General features: G+C 43.3%; 2 protein-coding genes across 2 annotated transcripts; both read right to left on the reverse strand.

Annotated features, from left to right (window-relative positions):
* Positions 1-817: 817 nt before the first annotated feature.
* On the reverse strand, positions 818-1,879 carry LOC142099767 (histone H1.3-like). The gene has a single exon (XM_075183613.1). The coding sequence runs from the start codon at positions 1,806-1,808 to the stop codon at positions 1,239-1,241; it is 570 nt and encodes a 189-aa protein (XP_075039714.1). The 5' UTR covers positions 1,809-1,879; the 3' UTR covers positions 818-1,238.
* A 6,232-nt stretch (positions 1,880-8,111) lies between these two features.
* Positions 8,112-9,454, reverse strand: LOC142099768 (histone H1A-like). Its single transcript, XM_075183614.1, has one exon. The coding sequence runs from the start codon at positions 9,395-9,397 to the stop codon at positions 8,732-8,734; it is 666 nt and encodes a 221-aa protein (XP_075039715.1). The 5' UTR covers positions 9,398-9,454; the 3' UTR covers positions 8,112-8,731.
* Positions 9,455-13,605: the final 4,151 nt, after the last annotated feature.

Consider the following 13,605-nt stretch of genomic DNA (forward strand, 5'->3'; position numbering starts at 1 on the left):
TCACATCAATCCCCGTTAGAGCGACGTGTAACTTTTGCCAATGGAATCACTATTGTGTGATAGAACCGGTGTTCACCGAGTGACCATCTCAGCGCCAGTGTTTTATTAGAGCTTTGTCGTTTCCTGGCCAGAGAGTTGCCCACATGTCACCTGTCATTACAGTCCATACACCCTGCCCACAATATCCCCACCCCAAATTCAAAGCCAACACCCTTTCCAACTGGTCACCACCAAAGCAGCCTCTGTCCCCTTAACACTGTCACTGCCCACACCCAAAATACACCAATTTTATACACTTTAATGACAATCTTAACTCTTATCCCACAAACCTCACTTCCTATTACTAGTCTAGATTGTACCTTGAATATTGCATGGATCATGTGCAGCTCTCTACCTGATATGGAACTACAAGTCCCAGCAACACAGGTCCTTTAGTTTCACAGCAGGTGGAGCACAACTTGGTACCTGAGCAGTCTACCTTCCACCTTTGCTTAACCCCAGAATCCCCCCGTAAGGTGAGCCTGGGGGTCTCTGTATAAGGACAGTGCAACCACTGAATCTGGCCAATAATCACCCCCCCAAAACACACACACTTACCGTTTCAGCTGCGTCCTTTAGGATTCTCCATTGTTGTCTTTTAAAGAATAAACTTTTTTTTTTCTTTACACATCTATAGAGCACATGTGACAGACTGCTGGGACTTGTAGTTCCAGCCTAAGTGGATATTTTCCTTACTACATCTCCTGGTCCTATCACCACCTCCCCTTTATAGTCTAATAACATTACTACATTTAAGGACTAAACGACACTTTGTACAAACAGTAATTTTTGTTTTATTTATACAAAACCTCGGTATAAAAGAAAAATCGCGACCAAACGTAGGTTATACACAACCCGCAGATGCGGTTTGTTAAGGAAACAAACAAAAAGTTTTGGTTAAATCGTCACCGACAAATGAAACAACTGAACTATATCGCGGAGACCGAGGGCAGCGAGTTAACCCCCTTATACCCTGGAAGCGGGGAGGGGATCGGGCGCGTAAACTGCACATTAGATGCGCTCTCTAAAGCGAGTTATATATAAAGATACCGCAAAAGCATCGGGGATATTTTTTTTTTATAAAAATAAAAAAAAGTTATATATACATAAAAAAATAATGTTTGAGTTCATCCTGCGGATTATTCTTCATCCTGGACGGTTGTAGTACAAGGTGTCCATAGTCCTATATACAAAGTCTTTTACGCCTTCTTGGCTTTCAGCGCCTTGGGCTTGGCCGCCTTTTTCACCTTCTTGATGGCCCGGCTGGGGGCCGCCTTCTTGGGGCTCTTGGTTGCGGCTTTGGCGCTGGTCTTCTTGGCCGCCGGCTTTGCCTTCTTGTGGCTCTTCTTGGGGGTACTGGCGGCAGCCGCTGCCTTCTTGGTCGCTGGTTTGGCGGCGGCAGCTGCCCTCTTGGGGACGGCCAGACTCTCCAGCTTCTTCTTGTTGAGGCGGAACGAGCCGTTGGCCCCGACCCCCTTGACCTGCAGCAGGGTGTCGTTCTGCACCAGCGCCTTGATGGAGTATTTCAGGTAGGTGCGGCCGTTCTGCTGGTCGAACCAGGAGACCTTCTTGGCCTCGCTGTAGATCTTGGCCAGGGACGATCCGTTCCTCTCCCCCAGTTTACGGATGGTGTCCACCACCAGCTGGCTGTACCTGCCCGGCTGGTTCTTCTTCTTCTTGGCCGCGGACTTCTTAGCGCTGCCCCCCGCAGCCGCCGCGGCTTTGGTTCTCTTGCTGGGGGTGGCTGGAGCGACTTCTTGCTGCGCCATGATCGCTCTGGTCTCCGGGCTGCTCTACTTAGTCCTCTCCGCACCGCTGCCTGGATCAGACTGATTCCCCAGCAGCTGCCCCGCCTCCTTTTATACTCATAGTGCGGACCACGTTGAGAACAACAACAGCTCCCAGCGCTTCTGCGCAGCAACTTGTGCTTTTCCAGCAGCAACTTGCGCTGTTTTTACCGAACCCCAAAAACCCAGGATCGGGAACACGGATGCATTATAATCTCCAAACGGTCCCCTATAAATCTGCATTCAACCCCAGGGTTGTTTATCCCCTATTAACCCCCAATTAACCAGATTAATCGGTGCACCCCTGACTGTCATAGCCCTAGCGGTGGGGAGGCATGAGGTTTGGGGGCAATTTGCGCAGGCCAGGCGGGTTTGTTGGGGGGCGATGACGACCCGCCTTGGAAGAGGGGTTTTCAAGCTGGCGATTGAAATTTATTCGGAGACTTTTGGTCCAGGGGTTGTGGAAATAGAGAGGTTTTAATTTGGTGCAAGTAACACAGAGCGCCCCTCACGTGATCCTGGAGCTGGAGGGAGATGGTGATGCTGGCACTGGAAATTAAACCGTGGCACCTTCTAGGAAGGGGGTAACTTGTCAGACACTGGGCTGCTTGTGGACAGTTATAGGTGGGGATATAGGAAAAAATAGAATATAATTTTCATTTAATTGTTTTGTATCAACCACACCCCTGCAAAATAAGTAGTCAGAAGTAAATAGTTACTGTGTAATTAGTCCAGTCTCATTCTTGTTATTGGAAAGTAACAAGTCCGGATGGAATTTGTTATTTTGTATCAAATGCAGACATCGATAAGTTTACACCATTCTGGTTTGTAATGATTTAGATGTATGTTATATGCTGAACTGAACTGTTTACCCTTAAATAGCTACATGTGTGTTAGACACATTTATGTCCATACATCTATATATATGAAGAAAGCCAGAGACACTGCCTGGAACAATCGTTGGGCTTTGAGTCTGGAACATTTCATATGTAGTTGTAATTGATTTATTATTTATCTAATTGAAACACTACAAACGCTGCAGCTGCTCTGTTCTGTTGTATCTTCATCATGGACCCTGCACAGCAATAATTCAGTTATGTGAGTACTGAGTACTTCCACCCCTTGGACATAAGTTGGAATTAATGTAAAGAAGTAAAAAAAATGGGGTGCAACAGAGATAGCAAGAACCCCCTCTTGCACCCCAATTTGTACATGGAGAGTGCAGAGGATCAATGTCTTTGTTTATACAATGTAATCCCAGATCTCTTATTCTTTAGTTCTTTTCAGTAATTAATTCCAAATTGTGTCAGGTGAGCCCCAGGTGTCCCATGGCTGCTGGTGCTTGGGGAAGACTTGTCTTTAGAAGCTGTGTGCAGGTAAGTTTTCAACCCAGATAAGAAGCATTTGATCATGTTAGGACTGGCTGGAAGTGGGAGATTTTGGCGTGAGTTGGTCAGTCAACATAAATTGCAATATGTGGAACTAAGATTCCTTGTTATTAATATAGTAAAGTAGTTAGAAGAGCATTAATTGTGTATTTGGTAAGTGCAGAGTATACATAGACTGTTGTTTATACAGTGTGAGCAACCCTCTCTTACAGCCCAGTTTGTGCTCTGAGAGTGCAGAGGATCCCTGGCTTACTGCTATTTTATCTTTGTTTTTGTTTAAAAAATGTGTGTGTATATGTATGTATGTATGTGTGTGTGTGTGTGTATATGTATATATATATATATATATATATATATATATATATATATATATATATATATATATATTAGTTCTAAGAAGACCTGTTGCAATTGTTACATTTTTGTTTTTTTGTTTAATTACAAGGTGCGAATATAGTATAAGCCAGTGGTTCCCAAACTTTCTCAGTTCCAGGCACCCTTAGGGTCACCATAATGTTTCCAAGGCACCCCTAAGCCAAAATAATAACAGATAGTCCAGTTTTTTAAGTAGTTGGGTCAAAATAATGTAAGATGTATTTAGGTCCCTTCACCATCACATTGTGCCCCTTTATCATATCATTCTGTATCCCCTTCACCAGATCACTCTGTATCCCCTTCACCAGATCACTCTGTATCCCCTTCACCAGATCACTCTGTATCCCCTTCACCAGATCACTCTGTATCCCCTTCACTAGATCACTCTGTCCCCCCTTCATCATCATCTCCCTCTGTCCCGTCCCCCCTTCATCATCATCTTCCTCTGTCCCTTCCTTTATCATCTCTCCCTGTCCCCCCCCCCCCTTCAGCATCTCTCCCTGTCCCGTCCCCCCCTTTAGCATCTCTCTCTGTCCCCCCTTCAGCATCTCAATGATCGCGTTCCTTTCTTATGGGGACTCAGTACAGATATTCAGAGTAAGATATAGGTCAGTTCTGGATATCGCAAAGCGTTCCTGTAGTTTGTCAGAAATCTCTGTCTGTGGTTCTTTAGGACATATGTAAATATATGTGTAGGGTCAAAGTAGTGCAGCCCAGAGAGACAAATAAAGAAATTATTCTGTTCTGCCAAGAAGGATCCGCAGGACAGGGGTGGGTGAGGCAGAACAGGTCAATCCTCGTTAAAGAGAGATATTTGAAATCTATTCCGATTGTCTCATGCTATTAGTTGTTAATCTATAGGTCCTCAATAAACTGACCCCATGTCTGTAGGTTTGGTTAGGGTTTACCAACGTGGTGGACCATTTGGGTGTGGCCCTATCTTAAATGTTCAAAATATGATTACACTTGGTCTAGCTGGATGGAAAATTGGGTCATCCGATAACCCCCCATCAGTGATTATGTTGGGCTGTCAGTTTCTCCATATCCACATGACTTGTTGAATCGCGTGGGGAAGTCGGATCTGTGTAATTTGACCGTGAACAGATGTTGTCACATTGCTCACAGATCTGATCGTTAGGTGAGCAGCCAATGATCGCGTTATGGCGCACGTGACCTGCTCTAAGCTAATGACGCACAGAACACAATTGTATGGCTGCTCAATTTAAAACTCTTTCCATCTCCATTATTGTCTGTGCTCACCTGACAAGGTCTAGATTGTGTCAATAAAACGCAGTAACCATCTCATACCTTTTATTTATAATTTTGTTGTAAAGTTACCGTCCCCTCCCAGCAGGTTCTGTAATGTTGATATTTACCTCCCAATATTTGGAGTTAGGGATTTGGGATAATGAGGGAGGTGACGCATCTCCAATAAAAGGGGTGTGATCATGTCACACTGGTGGTGTGTCCACATAACACTCATGCAGGGGCTCACTGGAGAAGGGGGCATTGCACTCAGCTGCTTGTCCCATAGTGGGCTACCTTGGGCTGGCTCACTTCACTGGCTGCATTTTTGTGCCCTTTAAATTGTTTCTATTAGGCTGCTGAGCCACGTCGAGTCTCCCATAGGCTACCATATGCCACCCAGCCACTGTGCTTGAGTGTGACTGCGTCATGTAGGGCACCCAAAGGCCACCCACCCCAAAACACCCCTGTATTGCAATGCGCACAACAAGCCGGTGTGTGCAGCACTTTCTGGATGCGCCCCCCCTCACAACAGCCCCGGTAGACGGAACAAAGTCCTAGACTCTGACAGTTGGAAGATAAGTTTAGATAAATTCCTTCAACTGACTGATCTTCCTCTCTCGCAGCTCTACATCTGCCAAGCTTTTTTGCAAATTTTCTAGGATTGCAATTTCTGCCATGTATATTTAGCTTCATATATGGTATTATAAGACCTGTTTTGGCGGGGTAGTATTTTAGACAGTGTATTTTTGCACTCTTTTTTAGTGAATTTTCCAAGTAGGATGTGTGTATTAGTTTTTGCTATATATTAAAATATAAAAAATGGCATAGTGGCCATTTTCTTTAAGGGAATTTTCTGATCCACAGCGTCTTGTCTGAATCATAATGTTGACGCCACTCAGCGTGGGGAATATTGAATAGCTACAATCAGTTGCAAGAGTGAGGGTCAAGAGTTTCTGCAAAGAGGAGCTGCTGGTTCTCCCTAGAGATATGAACAGGTAACTCTCCAATGTGTCACAAATGCTTCAAAGGCCAGGGGCTAGATTTACTAAACTGCAGGTTTGAAAAAGTGAAGATGTTGCCTATAGCAACCAATTAGATTATAGCTGTCATTTATTTAGTGCATTCTACAGAATGACAGCTAGAATCTGATTGGTTGCTATAGGCAACATCTCCACTTTTTCAAACCTGCAGTTTAGTAAATATACCCCCAGGAGTTTGACCTATTCCTACGGAACAATTTTGTGTTTTGAAATCATAAATAATGATATGATATTTTTCTTTAAACTGTTGTCATTGAGCAAAATGGGAATGCAAATGTCCATTGAAAAGTTTAACATATATTTCTGAATTTAAGCAAAATAAGACAATTTTTTTCTTCTTTTTGTTTCACGAAGCAGCAACGCAGACAGCAGTCCGCACAGAAAAGGGCCAGGTGTGGATTCAGGTCAGTCTTGGGAAGCCAATGTCCATGAAGCAGGATTTGAGCGATCTGCTAATGAGGAAGGTATTACGCATTATTTAGCATCTCCAAAGTGGTAGCCGCAACTTGTGTCCCCAGTATTAATATAATACCGGCATACCCTATAGCCGATAGAGCCACTTAGTTTTTATTCCTGGGGATCACTATATAACGGGACAATGTGGTGGCACCAGCCCCACTCCCAAAAGTTGACCCTGCCCTTCTACATTGATACTCTTTATATTCTGGATGTAAAAGAGATGCATCTTATGACCATCAGGATCACAGTGGCTCAGTGGTTAGCACTTCTGCCTCACAGCACTGGGGCCATAAGTTTGATTTTTGACCAGGAACCTATCTGTGAGGAGTTTGTATGTTGTCCCTGTGTTTGTGGGGATTTCTTCTGGGTGCTCTAGTTTCTCCAAAAACACACTAGTAGGTTAATTGGCTGCTAACAAAATTAACCCTTGTCATTGTGCGTGTGTTAGGGACGTTAAACTGTAAGCTCCAATGGGTCAAGGACTAATGTGAATAACAAAAATGTTATCTGTAAATCACTGCGGAATTAGTGGCGCTATTTAAATAGATGATGATAGGAAAACCACTTATATCTTATACATTGGAAGATATGTTATTTTACTTATTGTACATGTATTTCATACATACAAATACTGATTTACAGTAGATCCTGCACAATGGAAGCATCCATGTTGTGGTCTAAACTAATATTGCAATAGAAACCAATGACATCGCTGTTCCTAGCTCCTAGGGAATGGATAGACAACAGATAATTTATCTGCCTAAAATATGTTAACATTTTAGCATTAACATAAAGTTTTCCTCCTTTGTTTTAATGTTTACGCACATACCCATCCCCTAACCACCAAAATGGTATGATCCAGTCCTTCCCACCAGTCTTCTTAGCTTAGTATGCTCCACTTATATCTGTCCCCAGGAGAAGAGGTGGCAACAGATTGTCTCTGTAGAAGGCAGAACCTGATTGGATGACAGCCATGACCGTCATCAGTCAGCTGTCGCCCACCTACGCTGTCTTAGGAGCATCTATGAAAATCTGCGCCCAGAGGAACGTGAAATCAATCCGATTCTGTTATATTTCTAGTAGTATTTAGGAAATGAAAAGTAAATGTCTACTATGGATTATTACTCCTTACAGCACAATTCCCAGTTCTCACAAATGTCCCTGAATGTACTCACAGAATTCTATTCATGTAAATGACAACATTTAATAGTATTTACAGAAAAGTCAACATTCAGAGAATTCTTTTGTCCAGACGGATTTGTTGCCTATGGAAACTAGAACGATTAAACCATTTCTAAGTGTTGGATACAATAGTAATCCGCACAGGTCGGTCTGTTGTATATTTAGGGGCAACAAAATAGAATCTACCTGGAACATAAAATCATCTTAAGATGAAATTCATTTGAAATGTAAAACAATAAATGATGAGTATTTAAAGGTTCCCTTTTATATATCTCCTTTCCACATCGTTCTCCCTATTAGAATATTGTTAATTATAAACAAGTAAGCAAAGTATTATTAAATGACTTATGGAGCTATTTTAGTGTTATTATGCCAAATAATGTTCATGAAATATATACAGAAGACTATTTGAGTAAAATGATATAGAAATAGTATTTTTCTCATATAGAAGAATATAGTACAAAAGTAGTGTTTAGCTGTGTGATAAAATATACTGGAGTGCAGCCCTATATTTAATTCCTTTATAAAATTACTGTAATATTTGTAAGTGGTCTCCAATAATATATCACCCACCTTCAAATGAATCACAAAGATTTAGGTAACAGTTTTTATTTATATTTAGCATAAAAAATATAACCAAAAGCAAAATAAACTAATGACCATAAAAATGACACCATTGTGCAAAATAAAGAATCTGCAGGAGACTGCAAATAACACCAAATATACAAAAAAAATTATCAAGGTCCCAGCTAAGCTCCGTTTACAAAATAACATTACATTAACCATCATACACATTCTAAAATTACATTGGAAACTCCCATCAAGCCTCAGGCTGTGACTCCCACCTCCTGGTCCAACAAGGGGAGCTGTCAGATGAGCCACGCCCCCATGACGCCGTTGCTAGGGTGACGGCAGCCTTGACAACCAATTGGAACCCGCTGGATTGTTTTAAAGTTCCAAGAGGAAACCGACTGATACATTGTAACCAGCGGCGGCGCTTCAGTGCTGCTCACACAGGGAGAACGTCAGGAGCCCCCAGTGCACGATACAAGGAGCTGCCCACCCTCCCCTTGTGTTACACCCAACCTGAAACCACAGCCCCCATTCAGCCCTGGAGAGGAGAAAGCCTCCCCCATCACATCATTGCACAAACAATAAAAACATAGCGATCAGATTGGGGCAATGTCATTGTCCACCCATCGCCTGGGAGCCATCACGCCTTTTTGGATTTGGGGACTTTGGGGACACTGGGCTTGGTGGTCTTCTTGACCTTCTTGCTGCCACCACTCGCCGCCTTCTTCTTGGCGCTCTTGGCGGCGGGCTTGGGGCTGCTCTTCTTGGGCTTCTCCTTCTTGGGTTTGGGCTTGGACTTCGCCTTCTTGTGGCTTTTTTTAGGGGTGCTGCTGGCGGTGGCCGCCCTCTTGGTGGTGGGCTTGGGGGCCGGGGCCGCTTTCTTCTCGGGGACACCCCCCTCCAGCTTCTTCTTGTTGAGGCGGAACGAGCCGTTGGCCCCGACCCCTTTGACCTGCAGCAGGGTGTCGTTCTGCACCAGCGCCTTGATGGAGTATTTCAGGTAGGTGCGGCCGTTCTGCTGGTCGAACCAGGAGACCTTCTTGGCCTCGCTGTAGATCTTGGCCAGGGACGATCCGTTCCTCTCCCCCAGTTTACGGATGGTGTCCACCACCAGCTGGCTGTACCTGCCCGGCTGGTTCTTCTTCTTACCCTTCTTTTTTGCCCCAGAGGAGGAAGCTACCCCCTTGTTCCTCCTGCTGGAGGTGCGTTTATCTGTGGGGGCATCCTCATCCTCCTCCTCCTCCTCCCCTTCATCTTCATCTTCCTCCTCGGTGGTGGGGACGTTCTCCTCCAGCTCTATGGACATTCTGGTACCCGGCTGACGTGCGTTCCTGTGCTGCAGCTGGCTGGGAATGAGCCGCCAGTCTCCGCACTGCTGCTCTTGTACTCGCCGAGCGGACCACGTTGAGAACAACAACAGACTCAGTCTCTCTTTGCATTAACTTGTGTTTCTTCCATTACCTTCCAGCCCCTGTACCCCTCAATCCAAGAGCCCCCCAAGGCTGACGACCCCCGATTCCTACAGCCCAGGCGCTTCTCTTCCCAAAGTAATATAAATATCCTGGAGGAAACCCCCAGCTCTGGGCAGTAGATAGAAATTAAAATGTGCACCCTATGACTCTGATACAGCCATGGATGGGGGGCTGTAGTTTGATGCTGTATATCTCAGTCACCCCCTTGGCTTCAGGCGATGGGAATGCAGGGGTGCAGAGGTAACAGCTTGCAGATCACCTCGGCTGCAATCGCGGGGGTTTCGTTGTTACGGGATATTAAAATTAAATTGTTTAATTTGTTGCAACTAACACAGTTTACGCCCTCTAGCGGTGATATCAAGCAAACTCGCACAATCAAAAATATTTCTAAATTTAACAAGAGGGCACGCCTCATCCACATATATGATGCCAAATTTTTGCAACATAACCACTCCACGTTAAGGAAGCATTATTACCCCAGATTCCACTGCCATAGGTCCACAGAGGTTCATTTTCATGACATAACTGTCATCTGTATAGGGACATTGTCATATTTTATGCTATATAAATTACTGTAAAAGCTCGACTTTATATTTTGAAAGGACTGTATGTAAAAATGATTTGCTGCCAATATACACTCGGTGACCACTTTTCTGTGGGCAAAGGAGGGTAGTACCCAATACTAGAAGGTGCATAGTATTGAGTAGGACCTTCCTTTGCCCCCAGAACAGTCTGGATCCTTTGTGGTATGGATTCAACAAGGTGCTGGAAATATTCTTTAAAGATTCTCTTCTGTGTTGACATTTGACAGTTCCACATTCATGCTGCAATCTCTCTCTCCACCACATAACATAGACGATGGCCATAAAGGGATGCAAATGGTCAGCAGCAATAATCAGGAATGCTGTGGCATTTAAAGGATGCTCAGTTGAAATTAAGAGGCCCCATGTGTGCAGAGAAAACACCCCACACACCATTATACCACCACCTGCACAGTTGACACAAGGATGGACCCATGGATTCATGTTGTTTATGTCAAATTCTGACCTTACCTTCTGCATGTTGCAGCAGAATTTGGGATTTGTCAGACCAGGCGATGTCCAGTTTTGGTTATCCTATACCCACTGTAGCCTCAGTTTCCTGTTCTTATCTGATAGGAGGGGAACTCCGTGTGCTCTTCTGCTGCTGTAGCCAATCCACATCAAGGTTCGACCTGTTGTACGTTCACAGATGCTCTTCTGCTCCCGCTGTCGTAACCCATGGATATTTGAGTTACTGTTGCCTTCCCGACAGCTTGAACCAGTCCTGCCATTCTCCTCTGACCTCTCAATAACGTTGCGGTATATTCGCCCACAGAGCTGTCACTCACCAGACACTTTTTGTTTTGTGCACCGTCCTCTGTAAACTCTAGAGACTGTTGTGTGTGAAAATCCCAGATCAGCGGTTTCTGAGTGTCGTGAACATAGAGAGCTTGCAGTTATTTATAAGGAATAAATTATAGCTGCAGTGTAAATAGGTTATATCAAATTAAGCCATTGATAAGTTTAGGTAAAGTGTAAAATGTGAAGTCAGAGAGTCTGATGTGTTGGATGACTTTGTACATCCCAGTGTGAGACGATAGCAGTGTCACCTGGGAGAGCTTCAAAGAGCTCCCGGGGTGAGATATAACCTATTTGTGACACCTGAATAGACGTTTAGGTACCGCTCAGCATGGTGTTTGGCTCAAAGAGTCCATGTGCTGACATAGGCTATATGGGATATAGACAAAAATAATTCAGTTTAAAAATATGCCACTTAAAATCAATAAAAGTAGTGATCAACCACATATTCCTCAATAGCATGATGAAGGGCAGTTCATATGTTAAATTAAGAATTCTGCCCCACAGGGAAATGAAGGAAATGAGTGTAAGCTCTGCAAATACACTGTATTTAGGCGTGTGTGATCTCAAAAGATGGACAGAGTCATATGGGATTTATTGATAAAATTGGATCAATGTGACACGCTACAAAAAAGTTATATCACATAGTAGAATTGATTAGTAAATCAGGCAACATGCAAATGGTGTTTGAAAAAGTGGCACAGGTCACAACCCCCTATTACCATTAAACACTGCCCCTGTGAAGACCATCCCATTTCATTTTGCTTAAAAATGTGTGTTTTGAAAAGACAAACTGTCAGCTTCTTGGGGATCAATCTAATTGAAGGACTGTCCATCTTTTCTGCCTGCCCCAGGCATACAGATTATTATATGTAAGTGATGCGTTGTACTTTCATCCCATTTGTTTTTATAACTGTTTGCAATTTTTTATTTGTATGTCAAATCTTTACCTGTTTTTTTTTTTATTATCTGTAAGCATTGAACTTTTTGTATATTAAATCTAAAATTTAACAGTTCTGTCCTTATTACTCTAAACAAATCCATTGCCTGTTTAGAAGAGACAGATTGCTTGGCTGGATTAACTCTTTAGAAACCAGTGTGTGAAGGGTTAACTGTTTAGCTACCAGGCACAGAGTGTGCACAATTGGGTGATTAAGTCATAGGTTTGCTACGGGCCTTGTACGTAACTGGTGGCAGTTGCTGAGAGGTGTGAAGCCTGCATCTGTGTTGGGAAAAGGGACCAGCGAAATCTGTAGCTTTAGAGAGGTGAGTGTGAGATTTGGGTTGGAATCCCGTGTGTTCCCTTACAGTAAGCTTCAAAGTCACAAGTGCGCAGAGGGCGGTTTGTGACAGATAAAGGGGTTCAGGAGCGGTTTCCTGACAAAATAGAGGCGATATATTGTATGACTGTTGGAATATATGATAAGATATCTAATCAGGGAGTAGCTAGAGGGGCTTATCCCTTGACACTGAGTCACTTAGATCACATGACTGGATGATTAGATATTTCCATTAACAACTGGCGGTTACGGTGTACCTAATAAAGTGGACACTAAGGGCTAGATTTACTAAGCTGCTGGTTTGGAAAAGTGGGGATGTTGCCAATAGCAACCAATCAGATTCTAGCTGTCATTTTGTGGAAAGCACTAAATAAATGATAACTAGAATCTGATTGGTTGCTATAGGCAACATCCCCACTTTTTCAAACCCGCAGCTTAGTAAATCTAGCCCTAAGTGTATAGCTTGCAAAAAGATTTGTATTCAATTAAGTAACTTTCTTGCATTGCGATTGTAGCGCCTTCCATCAGTTCTCCAGTTGACTATTCAGAATTACTGTAGCCCCCAAAACCGCCCCAGGTATAAAGACCTGTACCAGTAGCACAGATACTCAGTCAGCTGGGTATACAAGAATATAGAAAATCATGACACAAAAAAAACATTATAAATATAGAATGACTCATGCCCTAGATCTTGGGGGGGATGAAAAATCTACTCAAAGACGCAGATAACATTTCTGCAGAGTATTACGTATTTATCCTCCCACGTTCTGCTATTTAAATGGACACAATTGTTGGTCAGTAATGCATTCTACTCGCCTAAATAAAAAGAAAATTCTAGCTTTGGGCAAAGAAATTAAAGTTAAAAAAATCCTCATACCTGTTTTAGTGGTTACTCACTGGTATTAAGTGTTTTGAGGGGGGTATAAAGGACACTCGATTACCCCCTTTCTTTCACATGCAGCAAATGACAGTGATTAGGGCAGAGAGCAGCCAAAAGATGGTGGCTCGCCATCACCGCAGGTGGAAATGGAATAGTTGGAACGAGTATGTTTCATCCCTATACCCGTTTACATTCATCATTTAGTGTTAAAGAGCAGTAATTCTCAGATGTCTTCACCAGCAGTGCATGTTTTCTGGATTTCCACAAGAGGATAGATAAGATTCCCAATGCACTAATTATCTTTGCTCCTCTGATGAGTCTCACAAAACACGAGTTGCTCGTAAGAACAAAGGACAGGTTTGAAAAGGAATGAAAGAAAATAGCAGAATCTTTGAATAAGGGGATGGAAAAGCGAGTACAATGATATCAGCTCTTAGCAGCTGGAATAATTCATCACCAACGGGTTTGGGAGCTGCATTTGCTAAATATTGTGGAAGAAATTA

This window comes from Mixophyes fleayi, chromosome 8 (assembly GCF_038048845.1).
Source record: "Mixophyes fleayi isolate aMixFle1 chromosome 8, aMixFle1.hap1, whole genome shotgun sequence".
Lineage (NCBI taxonomy): Eukaryota > Metazoa > Chordata > Amphibia > Anura > Limnodynastidae > Mixophyes > Mixophyes fleayi.